Source organism: Heterodontus francisci, chromosome 28 (assembly GCF_036365525.1).
Source record: "Heterodontus francisci isolate sHetFra1 chromosome 28, sHetFra1.hap1, whole genome shotgun sequence".
Lineage (NCBI taxonomy): Eukaryota > Metazoa > Chordata > Chondrichthyes > Heterodontiformes > Heterodontidae > Heterodontus > Heterodontus francisci.
Window position 1 is genome coordinate 25,594,906 of NC_090398.1, and position 20,529 is coordinate 25,615,434.

Genomic DNA, 20,529 nt, shown 5'->3' on the forward strand with positions numbered 1-20,529 from the left:
AAATATGATATGGTCCACCTCTCCCCATTTTGGTACAAGTAGGGCGGCACAGTGGTTAGCACCGCAGCCTCACAGCTCCAGCGACCCGGGTTCAATTCTGGGTACTGCCTGTGTGGAGTTTGCAAGTTCTCCCTGTGTCTGCGTGGGTTTCCTCCGGGTGCTCCGGGTTCCTCCCACATGCCAAAGACTTGCAGGTTGATAGGTTAATTGGCCATTATAAATTGCCCCTAGTATAGGTAGGTGGTAGGTAAATATAGGGACAGGTGGGGATGTGGTAGGAATATGGGATTAGTGTAGGATTAGTATAAATGGGTGGTTGATGGTCGGCACTGACTCGGTGGGCCGAAGGGCCTGTTTCAGTGCTGTATCTCTAAACTAAACTAAACTAAACCAGATATCAAAGAGGAGGAATTTTCAGGGTCGACTTGGCTGGGTGTTCTTTTATCACGTCCAAATCCATCACCGAGGTCACAGCCAAGTGTTCCATCTGTTTAGATTCTTCTCCATTGTTGCAGCTTGCTAGTCCATTTCAGAGATGACCACATTGGTGTAGAACTGCAGTCATGTAGAGATCAGACCTAAAGGATATCCGGTATTATAACAATGTTCTTTACTGATCTCAGCCTTTTATTTCTAAATATTTCGATTTGAAATTTGAATTTGAATTCACAAACCACCAAAAACTCACTTCTCTGATTACACGTCCAGTAACATAACCAGCACACCACCGTAATCGATGTTCTTTTACATTGAAGCCTCTTTATAAATGTAAGATTTGCTGAATAATATCCTGAGTATTCCCAGTTACTGAGGTTTCAAACTGGCAGTGACTGTAAAATAATGGGTGTCAGATAGTTCAAATACTGAGGGAAAATTGATTGGAGTGATCGCATTTTTCATCATGATTATTATTGATCAATTTTCCTGACCGATAAATCAACAGTGGTTATTTCGATTAGTTGGAAATTTTTCAGACACTTTTCCAGCTGCTTCCCTCAGTTCAGAAATGTCCCTTCCTGGGTATTGGAATTCTGATTCCCTGCTGTTTTATTTCTAAGTAAATCACAAAGTGTGAAAGAAGGAAGTACATGTGAGAAATAAATGGATCATATTGTCAATCAGTAATCTGCTGTCATGTTGGATATTGGTTGACATCCTTCCATCTACTAAAGATGTTGGATACGCATCAAACAATCCATTTAGGTGGGATGTCTGCTCTTCGTGCACCTTTGCTGATGGCTGTGAAGGCCAATCCTTGAGATACAGGTTCTGCCACAAGTGTTGGATACTGAAGGACAGATAAAATGAATCACATTAAAATTACTCCAATTTGTTTGTGATTCCTCCCTCTCCTAGAACTACATATCTGATTTCTATCTGTCTTCCACCTTATCACACACATTCCCTTGTGTACTTTCCTCCTCTGCCCCGTCCTTTTGCTGTCTCTGTACATACTTAAAACCTGTTTCTTCCGTACGTTTCTAGTTCCAACGAAAAGTCATTGAACCGAAAACATTAGCTTCCTTTCTCTCTCAACAATGCTGATGACCTATTTCCAACATTGTCTGTTTTTACCTATGATCTCTATTTTAGTTTCATCTGATTGAATTATTGTTAATGACTAAATCAAGATGTTTACAGAATGTTCAGACCATGTTCAAAATAAATCAATACATGGCCCAGTGATTGTTTTACAGTCACTGAGCAGATCCTTTACTTATTCCCAGTGTTTATCTTTCACTCCACTCCTCAATCTATGCATTATTATTCCTTGCAGAAAGTCACTGAGCTCACGGAGAAGGGAAACAGGGCGGACAGTTCCAAACTTCTCCTCAATCTGGTGATGGAGAAAGGCTCTCGGGCACGAAGGGTGATGTGGGAAGCCTTTGTGAAAATACGCCACAGGTTACCAAAGTTGGAGAAAATACTGAAAGAAATACAGGAACTTGGTACGGTAAAATCACACACTGAATTCAACTTCAGATTCAAACACTGCAGAATTTACTATAATATTACACAAATCTGATTTCATGAAATGTAATTAATTTAAACAGGTTCTGAGCTATTTGATTACATGATTATCACTCGAGCTTTATCTGATGTACCCAAGCACCTGAAAGGTAAGTGAAGAAATGGAAATTTCAAACAACAACTGAATTTACACAACATCTTTAATGTAGTAAAATATTTCAAAGCGCTTTGCAGGAGCATTCTCAAACAAATGTGACATGGTGGCACAGAAAGAGCTATTGGGGCAGATGATCAACAGCTCGGTAAAAAAGTAGGTTTTTAGGACTATCTTAAAGGAGGAAAGAGGGTAGCGAGGCAAAGGGAGGGAATTTCAGAACTTAAGGATGAGACAGCTGAAGGCATGGGCAATAATAGAGGAGCGACTAAAATTGAGGATGAAGAGGCCATAACTAGAAGAGCACAGATATTTCAGATGGTGTGGAGCTGGAGGGGTTTATAGAGATTGGGAGGGGAGAGGCTCTGGAAGGACTTGGAAACAAGTATGAGAATTTTAAAATTGAGGAGTTGCTCAACTGAGCGCCAATGTCGATCAGCGAGCAGGGTTGTGATAGGTCAATGGGACTTGGTTTGTGTTCGGACGCCATAAACATAGTTTTGGATGACCTTAACTCTAGGGAGGGTGGAAGATGGGAGAACGGACAGGAGAGTTTTCAACTAGTCAAGTCTAAGGGCAGAAAAAGTATGGATGAGGGTTTCAGCAGTAGATAAGCTCTGGCAGGTGCAGAGTTTGGCAATGTTATGGAGTTAGAAGTGGTGTTAGTGATGAAGTGGATGTGTAGTCGCAAGCTCAACTCTGTTATAACACTTTGGAGAATCAGAAATACTGGAATCTAACTGTTTGTTTAGAAGCTGTCGGAATCTGGAAATCAGAAGCTCAAAGGCTGGGGAAATAGGTTTGGATGTCATTTGGATTTGTACTCCGTTCTTAACTATTCAGCAGAGGTTCAATTATAATTTATAGGACTTACAAAATACCCTGTAGGTATGTGGACCTTGAACTATTTCCCTTAATCGAGATGTTCTTCATTAGATCTTGCAAAACCATATACTCACGTGGCAGGATCCTGATACACTGTGAAAACCCATACACACCTGGCAGGATCCTGATACACTGTGAAAACCCATACACACCTGGAAGGATCCTGATACACTGTGAAACCCCATACACACCTGGCAGGATCCTGATACACTGTGAAACCACATGCACACCTGGCAGGATCCAGATACACTGTGAAACCACATGCACACCTGGCAGGATCCAGATACACTGTGAAACCCCATACACACCTGGCAGGATCTTGATACACTGTGAAACCCCATACACACCTGGCAGGATCCAGATACACTGTGAAACCCCATACACACCTGGCAGGATCTTGATATACTGTGAAACCCCATACACACCTGGCAGGATCCTGATACACTGTTAAACCCCTTACACACCTGGCAGGATCCTGATACACTGTGAAATCCCATGGAAATGTGGTAGGATATTCAATTACTTTTGCTAGAATTCTCCTATGTGATGCAAATGCACTTGGGGCTCACAAGTAAAGAGATACCAACACAACCTGTCGGGAACGAGCTGCAGAAATGTGAAACTTTAAAATGTTATAATTTCACAGAACAGCATAAGGCATCAGGAAATATATGATCTTTTTATTTATTTTTATTTTATTTAGAGATACAGCACTGAAACAGGCCCTTCGGCCCACCGAGTCTGTGACGACTATCAGCCACCCATTTATACTAATCCTACACTAATCCCATATTCCTACCACATCCCCACCTGTCTCTATATTCCCCTGCCACCTACCTATACTAGGGGTAATTTATAATGGCCAATTTACCTATCAACCTGCAAGTCTTTGGCTGTGGGAGGAAACCGGAGCACCTGGCAAAAACCCGCGTAGACACAGGGAGAACTTGCAAACTCCACACAGGCAGTACCCAGAATTGAACCCGGGTCGCTGGAGCTGTGAGGCTGCGGTGCTAACCAGTGCGCCACTGTGCCGCCCTGATCTGAGATTTACAGATGTCCACACAATAGAACATTAATCCATCAAGAAATATGAGAAAAAGGCAAAGTCCAGGATGATGAGAAAGATATTGGCTGCTTTCCCAATTACAGGGCAAGGGAAAACCTTATTCCACGCAAAAAAGTACCCTTTTAATTCAGGACTCTTTTAGACCCAATGTAATGACTAACAAAGGCATATTTTTAATTTTCAAACCTGCAGTATAGGAAACTAAGACCAAAATGAAACAACAGAGTATAATTATTGGTAAAACAACTGAAATGAACTGCAAATATGTTCTGCTTTAACATTAGAGTGAAGAGGGTTGGAGTTCAAATGCAATTTCGAATCGGTGATATGATGGGCTGTTATTAAAACATATTCAATGAATGTATGTGTAAAACTGCTGAAAAACTTCACAATTTCTGAAACACAATACAAAAATGATTAGGGACAGGAAAAGTTCATTCCGCACAAAAAGCCTGTCCCTGTCAGAGATGAACCCCTGTTCTTCCACTCAGTGCATCCACAGAAAAACGTTCCACTGTCACTTTGGTTCTGATGAAAGGTCATTGAACCGAAACATTAACTCTGCTGCTTCCTCAACAAGTGCCGTCAGACCTGCTGTGTTTCTCCAGCATTTTCTGGTTTTATTTCTATTGTCATTAAACACCACTTACACTGCCCCTTTAGTGTCTTTCCCCAGTATACCTGCTGTACTATCCATTGGGTATAAAATTACCTTGATGTCCATTCTGATTCAGACTTTCATTTTTCACCTATTAATTATTTTGGGAATTGTGAGCTTGTTTCCTTCTCTAATGTAATGAATTTAATTACAACATTTCAATACTCAAGTCTCTTACCCAAACAAAATGTGTCAAATGTTCCCACCCTTACCTGATCAAGTTTTCATGAATTGAATCATTTTTGGAATTCCCTATGTATCTTTGTACTGGCAGTAACCTTTACCTGTTATCAGATGTCTATTGAGGAGCAGGTAATACACCAGATAAACTATACGGGCCCTGAAACAGGAGCAATTTCACAATGCACAGTCTGTCCCTCTGTTCATGCACACAAAACCCAGATAACGTGTCAGTTACTGATACAATAACAGTGCCACATCCATTAAGTTTGGGCATGGTGGGAGGCGGCTAAATCCAGAGATAAGTCCTCAGAAAGTGAAGGTGCAGCTGCCAATCAGGAGCAGTGGAGATGGAGGATGCACAGGAGGCCAGAATGAGAGGAGCACAGATAGATCTGAAGGTTGCATGGATGGAGGGGGGCAATGAGATGGTGGAAGTTTTGTGAAGAAGTATTCACATTTTTAAGTTGAGAAGTTGATTGACCAGGAGTCAAGGTAATGAAGGGAGCACAGGGTTGATGGTTGAATGGAACTTGGTGCAAATTAGGATACTGGCAGCAGAACAGTAGGCCACCTCTAGTTTAGGATGCTGCAAGGTGGGAGGTTGACCAGGAGAGTTTAGGAATAAATAAATCTGGAGGTAGCAAAGGCCACAGATGACTGCTGCTGCAGATGAGCTGAGGTCAGGGCGGAGATGGGTGATATTACAGAGGTGGAAGAAGGCAGTCTACGTGTGGAGAGGATGTGAGATTGAGAGCTCAGTTAAGGGTCAACTGAGAAACTGAGTGGAACCTCGATGTGTTAACAGTCTGTTATCCTTCTAGTACACAAAATACCTATATAACCTGTATGGCCTGATACAGTATGAGTGGCCATCCACAGTCTGTACCTCTCCCAGTGCACAAAATACCCAAAATAATCTGCCCAATGTCTGATATAATCTCAGTGGGTCTCTTGATTATTCACACTATATCCCATTTTCACTGATATCCAATGACTTATTCCTATGTCTTCTGAAGGCAAGCAACACTGACCATTTCAAATATCCATCACTTAGAACAGCTTCTCTCTCATAACCAGGGTCATGTTTGGATTTGTAATTGGATATCTATAATGCATAGGAGATCAAATAGTATTAGCCATCAGAGGGAAAATGCCACCTTTGTAGAAATGACCAGGTTCAGTAAATATTAGAATCAAGTGAGGATTTAAAACTTTTCTTCAATGTGAGGTATCTAGAACTGAGTTTTAAATTCACCTATACTGAAGCTGTGAATTAAATCTTGTAATGCTTTACAGAATAGTGAAATGATATCCCGAAGTTGTTTTTATATCAATACAACTAACATTAACATGTTCTGTCTGTTCTAATTGAAGATGTTCAACAGAAATGCAAGAAAACATTCCGGGGAAAAACTGAAACACTGAGAGCGAACACTATCATAATAAAGGAGAAGGTTAAGATTTTCCAGCTGGTTGATCGATACGCTGAGCGAACGGTCATTTCTACTGTTCGAGATCGGACACTTGTAGGACATGAACTGCTGGCAAGAGGCCGAGACCATGAAGAGTGGAGAGAGAAACATCTCCTGAAAGAACTGGAAAAAATCCGAACTGATCAATTATTCCAGAGCAGTTTTTCCTGGAGAAAATCCAAATCTGGGAGTTCAGCAGCAGTGAGTGGAGTCCCGGGGATTGGAAAAACAACAATGGTACAAAAGATTGTTTATGACTGGGCCACTGGGAAAATATACCCAAACTTTCAATTTGTTTTCAGTTTTAAATTCCGGGATTTGAACACTATCAACTGCAAAATAAGCCTGTGGAACATAATATTGCTTTTCTATCCATACATGCAGAATATTTTGGAAGAACTTTGCAACAGCCCAGAGGGATTGCTGTTTATATTTTGATGGTTTGGATGAATTCAAGGACAGGATCGATTTTACTGACAATCGGAGAAATACAGAAGCTCAGTACATGTGCACAGATCCTGAATGCTGGTGTGAAGTGTCTGACATTGTGTACAGTTTAATACAGCACAAGCTGCTCCCAGGATGTTCAGTGCTAGTGACTAGTCGCCCCACTGCATTACATTTATTGGAAAAGGCTGAGATCAGTGTCTGGGCTGAAATCCTGGGATTTGTTGGTGATGAACGGAAGGAATATTTCAACAAGTTTTTTGAAGATCAGACGGTGGCAGCAGCTGTTTTCAAACACGTGGAGGAGAACGAGATCCTGTACACCATGTGCTACAACCCTTCCTACTGCTGGATCCTCTGTCTGTCACTGGGTCCCTTCTTTACACAAAGAGACAGGAAACAGCAACAAATTCCCAAGACCATCACCCAGCTATATTCCTACTATATTTACAACATTCTGAATAACCATGGCCGAGAGATTGAAAACCCCCGTGATGTGTTCCTGAAGATCGGTGAGATGGCCTTGACAGGAGTCTCCGAGAAGAAGATTGTGTTTAGAGATGGAGATTTGATCGAGTACAGTCTGCAACCTTCCCAGTTCCTGTCTGGATTCCTGATGGAACTTTTGGAGAGAGATGATTCTGTCCAGAGTGTGGTTTACACATTCCCGCACCTCACCATCCAAGAGTTTGTTGCCGCACTTACACAATTCCTGACTCCAGATCCCAGGGACATCCGGCATCTCCTCAGTGAAGCTCACAGTGAGGAAGATGGGAGATTTGAGATATTTCTGCGTTTTGTTGCTGGTCTCTCCTCCCCACAGGCAGCTCGACCCCTGCAGGAGTTTCTGGGTCCATTTGTTCATCAAACTACTTGCCGAGTGATTGACTGGGTGAAGGAGAGATTGGAAAGAGTGCAACAGGTAAAAGGAATATCCTGAATACATTGCATTACCTGTTTGAGTCTCAGAGTACAATACTGGCTCGCACTACAGTGGGATCTGTGGAAACACTTACATTTAGTGGATTGCGGCTGATGCTGATTGACTGTGCAGTCCTGTCTCAGACCATTGGACTCTGTGAAACATTGAAAGAACTCGATCTGGAGAATTGCTACATTCAGTTTGAAGGACTCCAGTGTCTGGGACCCGTACTGCATAAATGCCAGGAGTTGAGGTAACTGTTAATTTTTCTCTAACTGTTGGGTGAATTGTGGAGCAGTCATGGATTGTGTTGTTGCTCCATAATGAAGAGAAATGAACAGTTCAGTTAAACCGGAGAGTAGTAAATTCAATACAAATATGACAATTAATAAGAGGATCATTTAGTAATTCCCTAAGAATTGGAATATGTAAAATGGATCCTTGTGAACAAGTAGGGATGTTACAGTCTTTATCGGTTAATACAGGTCAGTGAGAGTCTGATCATTTAATTAACTGTTTTTCATATTGACTAAGATATGCCCATTGAAGAAGTTGCTCCTTACTGTTATTACCACATAGACTGAAATAACTTCAGCAGTCCATGTGTCCGAGCATCCCACTCTCTTCACCAGGTGTAGGAATCATAGAATAGTTACAGCACAGAAGGAGATCATTTGGCATTTTGCCTCTGTGCGGGCTCTCTGCAAGAGCAACTCAGTTACTTTCACTCCCCCTCCCTTTCCATACAGCCCTGCATTTAGTTTTTCTCTACAGATAATTGTTCAATTCCCTTTTGAAAACCGGAGCAAGTGAACCCAGGAATTTCCCATAACCTCCCCCACCCCCCCACCATGTGTGTGAGGCCCCATGTGGGGAGGGATCTTCCAAAAATGCCACAAAAACTATTGGACTAGTTACACCAGAAATAAATGCAGCGCTAGTTTAATGGGGAATAAAGTAAGACTCCCCTCCCCTGTACCTTAGAGTACAGAAACATTTAAAACTTGCAACGGACAGAATAAACTCTTCCTGCTACATAAAATCCTGGAAGATGCATTTTACAGCAGCAGCTAGCACCGTTTCTACATGTAACTCATTCCGCAATATTATACAGATTATTATGATGCTCAGAATATATACTGCAGGAAGTCACCCCTAATTTAATTGGGTAAAAATTGCTCCATTCCATAATATCCGGGAAAGGACCTGCAGATATAAGACATTTTTCCCTAAACATGACCAGGCTGTCACTGAGCTCCAGGAAGGTAATTCTGCTCAGGGAATGGAACCAGACTGAGTGACATTTAAAGGCTTCATGTAGACAGTACTTTATTTAATAAGTACATTTAATAAGTACATTACTGACAGTTCCTGAATATATGGGGAGTTAGACAAAGTGAGATTCATTGCCAGTGTCAGGAAAATCAGGCGATTAATTTTCCTGAGGTTTTTCTGTGTTTTTTTATATATCCAACAGAGAAACGTTGTCTTAGATTCAGGATTTGATTCAGTTTGTGTCTCATTCTTTATTTGTCTTTATAGACTGGGGATCAATAAACTGGGAGATTCAGGAGTGAAACTGTTATCTGCAGCTCTGAGGAACCCGGACTGCAAAATCCAGGAACTGGGATATTAGGACCGGTTCTGGGGGAGGTGGGACCTTACAGACAGGAGGGGTTGCACCTAAACAGAGTGGTGGTTTAGTAGTGCAGTCAGGAATTTAAACTAACTGGGCAGGGTGATGGTCATGTGGGATTACAAAAGAGAAATAAAATGCATTAAGGATCGGGAGAGACAGATAGCACGAGAGTAAGAAAGTGTAAAGTATTAGGTGGGATCAGACTTAGTGGCAATGCAATAAAGTCTAAATTAGTTGTGCAGTGCATGTGTGTGAACGTGTGAAGTTTGGTAAATAAATTTTGTGATCTGCAGGTGCAGATTAGACATGTGGGAATATAATATGGTGATACCTGAGACCTGGCTCAAAAAAGGGTGGAACTAGGCATTGAATATTCCTGGATACAAGGTATTCAGGAAAGATAGGGAAGAAAAGAAAGGAGAAGGGGTGACAGTATTGATTAAGGGGAATATTACAGTTCTGGAGATAGAGGTTGTTCTGGACAGGTCATGGACAGAATCTATTTGGTTAGATCTACGAAACAACAGAGGTGCCATCACACACTAGGTGTATTCTATAGGCCATCAAATACTGGGAAAGATATAGAGGAGCAAAGTGGTAAGGAAGTTACAGAGACGTGCAAAATCTATAGAGTAGTGATAATGGGGGATTTTAATTGTTTTATACCTTCATGGGATGTGAGCATTACTGGCAAGGCCATCATTTGTTGCCCATCCCTAATTGCCCTTGAGATGGTAGTGGTGAGATGCCTTTTTGAACCACTGCAGTCCATCTGGTATCGATAGACCCAAAGTGCTGTTAGGTTATTAATCCTGTGACAGTGAAGGAATAGTGATATTGGTCCAAGTCAGGATGATGTGTGATTTCAAAAGGAGCTTATCGGTGGTGGTGTTCCATGTGGATCAGGAGTCACATAGAGGCCAGACCAGATAAGGACAGCAGATTTCCTTCCCTAAAGGACATTAGTGAACAAGATGGTTTTTTATAACAATCGGTAACGGTTTTATGGTCACCATTAGTTGAATTCACATTCTGCCATGGTGGGATTTGAACTCATGTCACCAGTGCACTACCCCAGGCTCTGGATCACTAGTTTAGTGACATTACCACTATGCCACTGCCTGCCCAATTGAGATTAGGGAGCAGAGGAGCTGGTGGAGCCAGGAGAGCTGGTGGAGCCAGGGGGAGGAGCCAGGAGAGCTGGTGGAGCCAGGGGGTGGAGCCAGGAGAGCTGGTGGAGCCAGGGAGAGGAGCCAGGAGAGCTGGTGGAGCCAGGGAGAGGAGCTGGGGTGAGGGGTGGGAATCATGAGGAACATTTTTAATTATAACAATTTACAGCCTTCATCCACCCTCTCTGTTTGCTGACTTGTGCCTGTGCTTATCAGCCCTAACTTCCTGCACTCAGAAGTCCGTGCAAGTTGTGGGCAGAAAAGTAAAGTTTTTGCACTAATGGTCCCTACTGCTGTAAGAATAGGAACGGCAGGATTATCAGTGGAGCCTATCGAGGCACACCACAACTTCCAGGTTTTGGTGTAACTCAGGTTGCTGGAATTTGCCATGCCATTGTGACCCTCAACAGCATTAAGCCTCTCAGTGTTCGGCACGAATGGGACTGCAAGATCTGGGCCGTTTGGTCTTTAAGGTTTACAGGGTGCATCATCAGATGGAGAAACAGAGAACAAGCACAGAAAAAGTTGTGCTAAGCTTAAGGGACAGATAAGAGAGGCACAAGGCTTGTGCCTGGACTGTTTCCACAGTTCTGGTTATTGCAGTATATCCTGTGGGCTTTGGGTCTTTCTCAGTGTAGAAGGGCCAAGGGGGACATTAGATAGGTGCACAAGCGTATGTGAGTTGGAGCTACAGGGAATGGGCCACACCTCCTACCCAAGGGTCAACAGAATAATGTAATTCTTAATTGTTCCCTATAAACCACTGCTCAAATACTGGTATATGAAGCCGCACTTAAGCTTCGATTTAAAATAAAAATCATAACTGCCACTAATAAGGATTCAGCTTTGAACTTTTGGAAAGAGTCAAAAAGGACTATAAATTTTTCACATCATGGAACAGTCCATGTGGAGATAAAGTTCATCTCCACACTGAAGCACATTCCGTTGTATCGGATGGCAAGAACATGGTGCTAAGCGGGTAGATTAGGAACAGATCAAGTAGCTCAAAAGAAGATCTCCATGTGAGCCATTAGCACGAGCAGAATTGGATTCTTAAAACCTGTAACCTCATGGCGTGGTTTATCTCTCACTCCTCCATCAGCATCAAGCCAGATGACCAACCGTGGCTCAATGAGGAGGGTAGAACAGCCAGCCAGGAGTAGCTTAAAATAGAGGTTCTAACCTGGTGAAGCTACAGCACACGAGAAACAGTGGAAGCAGCAGGTCATTGACAATGTGACATGATCCCACAACAAACAGAGCAAATCAAAGCTTTGCAGTCCTGTCATATCTCATGGCAAATGTTGCTGTACAATTAATTAACTAACAGGAGAAGAAGTCTCCATGAAAATCCTCATCTTCAATGATGGTGGAGCCCAGAGTATGAGTGAAAATGGCAAGGCTGCAGTGTCTGCAACCATCTTCAGCTAGGAGGGCCGAATGGGTGATTCTTCTTGGTCTGTCCCAAGATCATCACGATCAGTGCTTCCCAACAAAATACTCCAGCTGAGAACGAAATAGTGTTTCACGATGGTTCAGCATAACATCCTTGTTTCTGCACTCTATTCCAGTATTAATAATGCCACTTTTTAAAAAATCTAACTTGGCAACTCTGTTCCTACAACCTCTTTAAAACTGTACCATTTATTTTTTATTGTCTCTCCTCATTCTTCCTCCAAAAATGTATCACTGCACACTTCTCTGCATTAAAATTCATCTGCCCTGTGTCTGTCCATTTTACCAGCCTGTCTGAATCCTCCTGACGTCTGTTGCTCTCCTCCTCCTTGTTTACTACATTTTCCAGTTTCCTATCATCTGCAAACTTTGAAGTTATTGCCTGTATACCCAAGTCTAGATCATTAATATGCATTAAAAAAGAGCAGTGGTCCTAATACTGACCCTGGGGAATACCACTCTTTACTTCCCTCCAGTCTGAAAAACAACAGCTCACCAATACTTTCTGCTTTCTGTCTCTTAGCCAATTCTGTATCCTTGCTGCCACTGTCCCTTTAATCCCATGGACTTTAATCTTGCTAACAAGTCTATTATGTGCTACTTTGTCAAACACCTTTTGAAAGAGCATATACACAATATTAAGCACTACCCTCATCAACCCACTCCGTTATTCAACAAAGAGCTCCATAAAGTTTGTCAAACACAATTTGCCTTCAGCAAATCTGTGCTGACTTTCATTTTTAAGCCTGTACTTTATCAATACCAATTAATTTTATGCAAGGTTATTTTCTCTAAACATTTCCTCACCACCAGTGTTCGGCTGACTGGCTTGTAGTTGTTGGATTTATCCCTCATCCTTGTCTTGTTTTAAAGAGGGTTGTCACAATTGCAATCTTCCAGTCATCTGGCTCCGCCTCATATCCGAGGAGGTTTGGAAGATTGTGGCCGGAGCATCCACAATTTCTACTTTGAGAATTGCCTATCTTTGACGTTCATCCCCTGTGTCTATTTTTACCTTATCTGATATCACTACTGCTTCCTCCTCTCCTGCTACATTGGCAGTGAAGATAACACTCATTTACTACTTCAGCTATGCTCTCTACCCTCACAAGAAGATCTCCATTTTGGTCCCTAATTTACCCAATCTTTCCTTTTACTACTCTTTTACCATTTATGTGCTTTTTTTAATAAAAGGCTTTTATGTTCCCACTGCTCTATTCTCATACTTTCTCTTTGCACCTCGTTTCCCTTTTTCAGATCTGCTCTGTAATTTTATGTTCAGCTTTGCACTCCACTGTATTAAGAACTTTACATTTTTCATAAGTCCCCTTTCACTATTTTATTTTCACCTCTGTATCTTTAGGCGTCCAGGGAGGCCTAGCCTTGAATGCCCTTCCTTTCCGTCACATAGGAATGTGTCCAATCTCTACCTGAACCACCTTCTCTTTGGAGGCCGCTCATTGTTCAATTATCTACCAATATGTGATTGCAATCGACCCAGGATGGATCCTTTTTAACTCACTGAGGTTAGCCTTCCTCCAGTTAAGTATCATTGTGCTTCATTGTGCCTTGTCCTTTTCCAGGAATATTGTGAACCTGATGATATTATAAATCCGTCCTCATTACAAACATCCAGGGATTGGGGACAAGGATAGGAGAGCTGCCCTAAACACTGGTCAGGCAATAACCTGACATAGTCAGACTCAGAGAATCAGATCTATCCTCCATCACCATCTCCGGGTATGTCCAAACCTACAAGAGGTGAGACAAAGTGAAATACAGTCATGATATGTGTGTGGCCCTGGGAGTCCTCTACATTTATTTCAGATTCCTTGAACTCTCATGGCTTCAGGTCAAAGGGGGCAAAGAAATTCCCTCGACTGATGAATCAGTACTCCTCCATGTTCAAAACCCCTTGGAAGAAGCACTGAGGGTATCAAGGGTACAGAGGATTGTCTGGATGGGAGAATTCATGTCCAGTTTTTCCACCGATTCAATTTATTTCACATGATCAAGAAATGCTGAGTGCACTAGACACAGCAATGGCTACTAGTCCCATCAAAATACTGGCTGTAGTTTTGAAGAGCTGTGCTCTAGAACTGTTGTGGTTCAAGCCAATTTGTTCCAGCACAGCTGTAACACCGACATCTGACAACATAGTGAAATGTCCAGGTATGTCCTGTCCACAGAAAGCAGGAAAACCCAAACTGGTCAATTACTGTCCTATCAGCCGACTGTCAAACATCAGTAAAATAATGGACGGAGTTGACAACAGGAGGTTGGGATTAGACTAATTTGCCGATATTTCAACTTGTGCAGGTGGTGCTGTGCCGCCATCCATTACACACCCTTCTCAATTATTATTTCCATTTACTTCTCTTCTGGATAGCACAGTGACGCAGTGGTTGGAACTGCAGCCTCACAGCTCCAGGGACCCGGGTTCAATTCTGGGTACTGTCTGTGTGGAGTTTGCAAGTTCTCCCTGTGTCTGCGTGGGTTTCCTCCGGGTGCTCTGGTTTCCTCCCACCGCCAAAGACTTGCAGGTAATAGGTAAATTGGCTGTTATAAATTGCCCCTAGTGTAGGTAGGTGGTAGGGCATATGGGATTACTGTAGGGTTAGTATAAATGGGTGGTTGTTGGTCGGCACAGACTCGGTGGGTCGAAGGGCCTGTTTCAGTGCTGTATCTCTAAATAAAATAAAAATAAAAAATTAAAGGGAACTAACAGAATATTACAGGCTACTTGCATGGAACTTCCGAAAGTGCTCTCCCAGGGAGGGATGCTGCACGGCAAGTTTGACCGCCCGGATTGTGCCCCCAGCCAAGTTGGAATTGACCCCTGGTGATGTGTAGGGGAAGAATCATGTTTTCAATCCCCACAGTTTCCCTGTTGAGTCTCAGATTTTAACCATTTGAATATCTTTATGTTCTAGAAATTCCTCTTATTTCCTCTGCTGAGGATTTTTGTTGCCTTTCAGTTCCCTAACTTCAAGTAGTTTTGAGGTCGGTCAACACAAGACCACTCCTCTGGTCCTTCCCTTTTCCTAGTCCCACTAAAACATTCTCCTTTTGTTTTCAGTCCACACAAGAGTTATACCCAAACCTCTGTCCTTTGTACACGTACTGACACATCTGCTGGGTATTTTCACCTCTTTGTATCATTGTCTCAGATTCACAACATTCTCAGCTTTATCCATGTCTTTCTAGTTTGGTCTGTTTCTCTTCTGTAACATTTATCATTCTAAGATCTCATATCCTGCTATTTCCAAAGTCATTCTGTGTCCCTCTCGTTTACCTGATATTCTTGTACAATGAAATTGCCTTCCGCATGTTAACAATTCTGCTCATCCCTTCTATACTGATAGAATTTGTTCACGGGAACAGACAGTAATTGTCCCACTTTGTCAAGAGCTCAATGGTTCTGGAGATCGGACCTGTGAACAAAAATGGACAAAATTACACACTCTATCCACTTCCTACTTGACGCTACTTTTCCTATTATATCAAATGGCTGAAGCCTTCTCAAAGCCACATTATCAAATCCATTCTGATAACCCAGAAAAACCGCATGTACTACACATAGTCAGATCTCATCGAAGCTGTATCACATTTCTCAAATACAACCTGTTTACAGCGAATCCATTCCAGCCTCAACTCATCATCCCCTTTATGTCTAAATTGTTTTTAATTCCATCTGCCATTACAGATGCAAGGAGATTGTCACAACTAACTATAGATTACTGGTCCATTGTTACCCTCTTCAGACTCTATCCCTATTTGAACAGAGACATTAATTGGGCTCCTTCAGTCCATCTGTGTATTTGATATTAAACAAGGATTGATGAATTGTAGTCGGAGTCCCCACTCTCTGATTTCTCATTGCAACCACAGGCACATTATCTCTGGACCCAGTGACTGATCTCAGCAATTAAACTCCATTTTAAATCCTCTCTACAGTTATATTTAACTACAGACCCACATCCTCCTCTGGTACACCAACGTTTTTACTTCCATCATGATTTTTTGAAACTAAAGGAAATATTTTATATCTCCCCAAAACTTCTTCCTCTGTAACTATTTTCCCCCAGTTCCACCACTCTCACCTCCACTGCTTGCTGACGTGCAAAGCTCACTGAGAATTGTGCCATTTCCCTTCCTTTTGCTGAACTGTGTATATGTTTTCTTTCTTATTATTACTCCCTGGAACATCTTTAATTTATAAACCTCTCCAGCTCTCTCTCTTCCTTTCAGATACTCTGTAAAACCTACCTCTTTCACCAAGCTTTTGGTCACCTAACTTAATATCTCCTAATGTAGCTTGGTGTTAAATTATGTTTGATAACGTTTATGTGAAGTGCCCTGGGATGTTTTACTACATTAAAGACACTACCATAAATGCAAGTTTGTTGTTCTTCTGCTGTTGTCCTGGAACCATTTATTAACAGTGGTGTCCACACATATTTTGTTCTCCCCTGAAAATGTCATAACTAGGAACGTTTTGCTCTGAGTCCTGTGACAACCCAGTCCCGGTCTTTCAGATACTAGATCACTTCTCACCAGCTTCTGTCTTTCCAAAGGTGTTTGGAATGATTTGTAAATTCACAGACACAACACTCAATTCCTGCTCCAGTTTTTTGAAATGTTAATTTTTCTCCGATAGTTTTTCCTGCCCAGTGACTCTCACTATTCCAAAACATCCTTCCTTTCCTCCAGATAAGAACATTTCACTATTTCATAAATCTTCTGTTCTTGCTCCATGAGTTTTATTAATTCTGCTCTCTAGTCTCAGATCTGGATATTTCCCATTTTCCAGTCACATCAGCTGCTGCCCTTCCCACAGCTCCATTTGTTGGTGGATTCAGATTGCAGCCATCCCTTCCCTTCCCCCTGAACTCACTCTCATGTCCCAAGAATGTTCCATCCTGCTCCAGCTCTGCAGCTGCACATTGACCTGCCTCATATTTACCTCCTAAAGTGACTGAGTACAAAACAATCTGGAGATCGCCAGCTCGAGGCCTTCTTTTCCTGTCTAGAGCCTTAATCTTAATATTCCCTCGATAAGCATAGTTCTATCTGTGCTACTGGTTCTGACTGTGGATATTTTCCACTCTCTTTTCATTCCCAGAGATTGTCCCACTGTTTCAGGACGTTCTGCACTCTAACCAGGGAGGTAACTTACCATTCGGGACCTGCTCAGGGCTGTAGAAGAGTTTGTCTATTCCCCTGGTTATAGAATGTCCCACCACTATTACTCTCCTATTCCTGTGTCCCACCTGTCTCTCTCCACCGCCCCACACGGGCTGGTATCCTGCTCTGTAGTGTCATATTATTGTTCAGGAAGACCATCCTCTGAGTCACTGTCTCTATCCAGTCCCCAATACAAGGTATCTATTGGACAGTTTCAGTACTCAGGGGCTCTCTCCACCTGTGATTGCGATGCCTGTCTAGATGGTCACTGACTTCCCTCTTTCTACTCAGTCCCTGTCCTGTTCCCTCTTCCTGTGTGAGCTGCAGGTTCTTGCTCAAGATCTGGACCTTCTGTCAGGACAGAAATTATATTTTCAAGTATTTTCTGAACCTGTGTCCATTCTCATTCTTGTTGAAGATGTTGGATCTTCTTTCCTCAATGATCCTTCAGTCATGTTGGTCACCGACTTCCAGATTCTGATGCTCTGTGAAAAATATAATGTTAATAGGCGGGTTAGATGGAAATATTAAAATGAGAATGAGAACGTTGCCTTGTTAAACATGATATCAGTCCCTCCTCCACCATCAGTACAATAGTTGTTAGCTCTGGGATCGAGCATTTCCCGAGTGTTACTATAAACTCTCCACATCACGTGTGACACAGACAGATTCCCAGTGAAATCCAGTGAGTCCTGCTGATCTCCACAATCCAGTTCCAGACAGGCTCCCATTGGCCCACACTCTGCACTGGGAGAGCCCTTTGGTAAGATTTACTCTCACAGTACAGTGAAATACCAGCCTCATTGGGAACACAGGAACAGGAGTAGGCTATTCAGCCCCTCGACCCTATTCTGTCATTCAATAAGATCATGTCTGACCTGTATCCTAACTCCATCCACCCATCATGGCTTCATAGTCACTTAATAAACTTTCCCAGCAAAAATCTATTGATCACGATCTACAATGATTAATTGAGCTAGGATGTTCTGCCTTTTGTGGGAGGGAGTTGTACATTTCCACCACCCTTTGAGAGACAATGTTTTACCTTAGTTCATTCTTGAATGGCCTGACTTTGATTTTCAGGTTATGTTCCCTTGTCCTAGACTCCCAACGAGCAGAAAAAGTTTCTGTCTACTCTCTCAATCCATTTCAAAATCCTAAAAGCCTCAATCAAATCACCCCACAACCTTCTAAATGTTATAAATAAATGGATAAAAAGATATAACCTGTCTAAGGTGCAGTACACCGTTCTGAGCTTGTGAATATTCTGCAGGGAAATATGAAACAGAATTAAATGATCCTTCACTCGGTTTTACACAGTGTGCTAGGAAAGTATTATTTTATTCACAGATTTATATTTCATGTTTTGATTTGTTGCATTTTGATATTGGTGGAGAGGTAGAGCAGAGGATTGTGTTGTCAGCGAACATGTGAAAACTGATAACTCGTCTTTGATAATGTCTAAAAGCGCAGCATGTAGATGAGAAATAGGAGGGGATGAGGAAAGATCCAGAGGTAATGGTGAGGGGGCAGGTAGAGAAGTCATTAAAAAAGATTCTCTGGCTGTCATTGGATGTAAGTGTGGAAACAAAGTGAGGTCAGTCCCTCTGAGCTGGATAATGGATGAGAGGCAGTGAAGGAGGATGTTGTGCTCGATGGTGTCAGTGACTGCAGAGGTCAAGAAGAATGAGGATGGACAGTTTTTCAGAGTCACAGTCAGAGAAGGTATTATTCCAGTTCAGTACTGTGCAGGAGCAGAAACCCCATTGGAGAGATTTAAATATGAAGTTGTGAGAAAGATGGACAGAGCTTCGTGAGGTGAGAAAACATTGAGAGCAAATTGAGGCTGGAGATGGAGATACACATGTCTAACTCTTCACCTACAGGTCGAACTGAGCGAGTCTCTGATCAAACTATCTCCTCTGAAATACAGTCTTCTCATTTGTGGTTTAATGTTAAACTCAGTTCACTGTTACAGAATATTCCACTCTGGCTGGAAGACTGGAATCTCTCCGTTCCACCACTGGAGTTTGCTTGTTGCAGACTCCAGAATTAGATCAAAGCTTCGGATTCTCTTTGTACAAAACTGCTTCAGAAAATGTGTCATCGTCACTTCCCTTTTTACACAGAATTAACAGCACCGAACCAGGCAATTCGGCCCGATTCTTCCACGTTTATGCTCTACACAAGCCTCCTTCCACCCCTTTTCACAAACCCGATGAGCATAATCTTCGAATCCTTTCTCCCTCAAGTGTGTTCACCTAACTTCCCCTGAAATGTATGTTTTCATTGCAGTGAGAATCTGTAACCTGGAGCCGGCCGTCACATCAAATCTGAACAGTTCGCATGTTCCCCCATTCCACTGACCCAGCCTCGCACCCGCTCACCCAGTCCCACACCCACTGACCCAGTCCCACACCCACTGACCCAGTCCCACACCCACACACCCAGTCCCACACCCACACCCACTGACCCAGTCCCACACCCACACCCGCCCACCCAGTCCCACACCCACTGACCCAGTCCCACACCCATACCCACTGACCCAGTCCCACACCCACACCCGCCCACCCAGTCCCACACCCACTGACCCAGTCCCACACCCATACCCACTGACCCAGATATTTAAAAATTCCTTTGGAATCTGCTTCCACCAATATTTCATGTCATACATTCCAGATTTTAACAACCCTTTTTGTTCCATTCCCTCTCTTCATTTACCAATTATTTTAAAACTGTGATTTCTGGTTGCTGACACTTGCCAGAGGAAACAGATTCTCCAGACTCACTCAAACACAATCTCTCTATTTTTAATATCTCTATTCAGTCTGCTGTTAACCTTCCCTGCTCTAAAAAGAACAATTCCAGCTTCTCCAATCTCACCATGTAACTGCAATCCCTCACCCCTGGTATCATACTGGTAAATCTCCTCTCTATCCCCTCCAAAGATTTCCTGAAATGTGGTGCCCAGAATTGTACACAGTACTCCAGCTGATACCTCACCTGTAACCAAGGCAGTAACAAGGACTTTAAACTCGTAAATGGAGGGAAGGGATCAGGTGGGAAAGGTAGGAATACAATAATTATAAATAATAGTTCAAAAGCAAATGAAAGGGAAGAGATTAGAGTAACAGTTAGAAACTGTGATTTATGCACTATAGGTAAAAGGAAAACGAAAAGATGTAAAGAAATTAAATGCGGAGAAAGGAATAAACATGTGATTAAAATATTAGAGCAGAATCACAGGGTGTGTCCAAAATCGAAAATAAATGTTGTTAATAGAAACACACCGAGTATAAAGAACACAATAAATTCGAT

At 42.4% G+C, this 20,529-nt stretch overlaps 2 protein-coding genes across 4 annotated transcripts in view; both read left to right on the top strand.

Annotated features, from left to right (window-relative positions):
- Positions 1-6,926, top strand: part of LOC137385148 (NACHT, LRR and PYD domains-containing protein 12-like) — a 55,697-nt gene extending 48,771 nt beyond the window's left edge. For all 3 annotated transcript variants that reach the window (XM_068060082.1, XM_068060084.1, XM_068060083.1), the window contains 3 exons: positions 1,778-1,949; positions 2,055-2,120; positions 6,295-6,926. In XM_068060082.1, coding sequence (XP_067916183.1) covers positions 1,844-1,949; positions 2,055-2,120; positions 6,295-6,830 — 708 coding nt within the window. In that variant the 5' untranslated portion in view covers positions 1,778-1,843 and the 3' untranslated portion in view covers positions 6,831-6,926. The remainder of the gene's footprint in view (positions 1-1,777; positions 1,950-2,054; positions 2,121-6,294) is intronic.
- Positions 6,927-7,808: 882 nt separating this feature from the next.
- LOC137385147 (nucleotide-binding oligomerization domain-containing protein 2-like) overlaps positions 7,809-20,529 on the top strand; it is a 125,316-nt gene continuing 112,595 nt past the window's right edge. The window contains exon 1 of the mRNA XM_068060074.1: positions 7,809-8,014. The gene's annotated coding sequence lies outside the window, so the exon portion shown is untranslated. The remainder of the gene's footprint in view (positions 8,015-20,529) is intronic.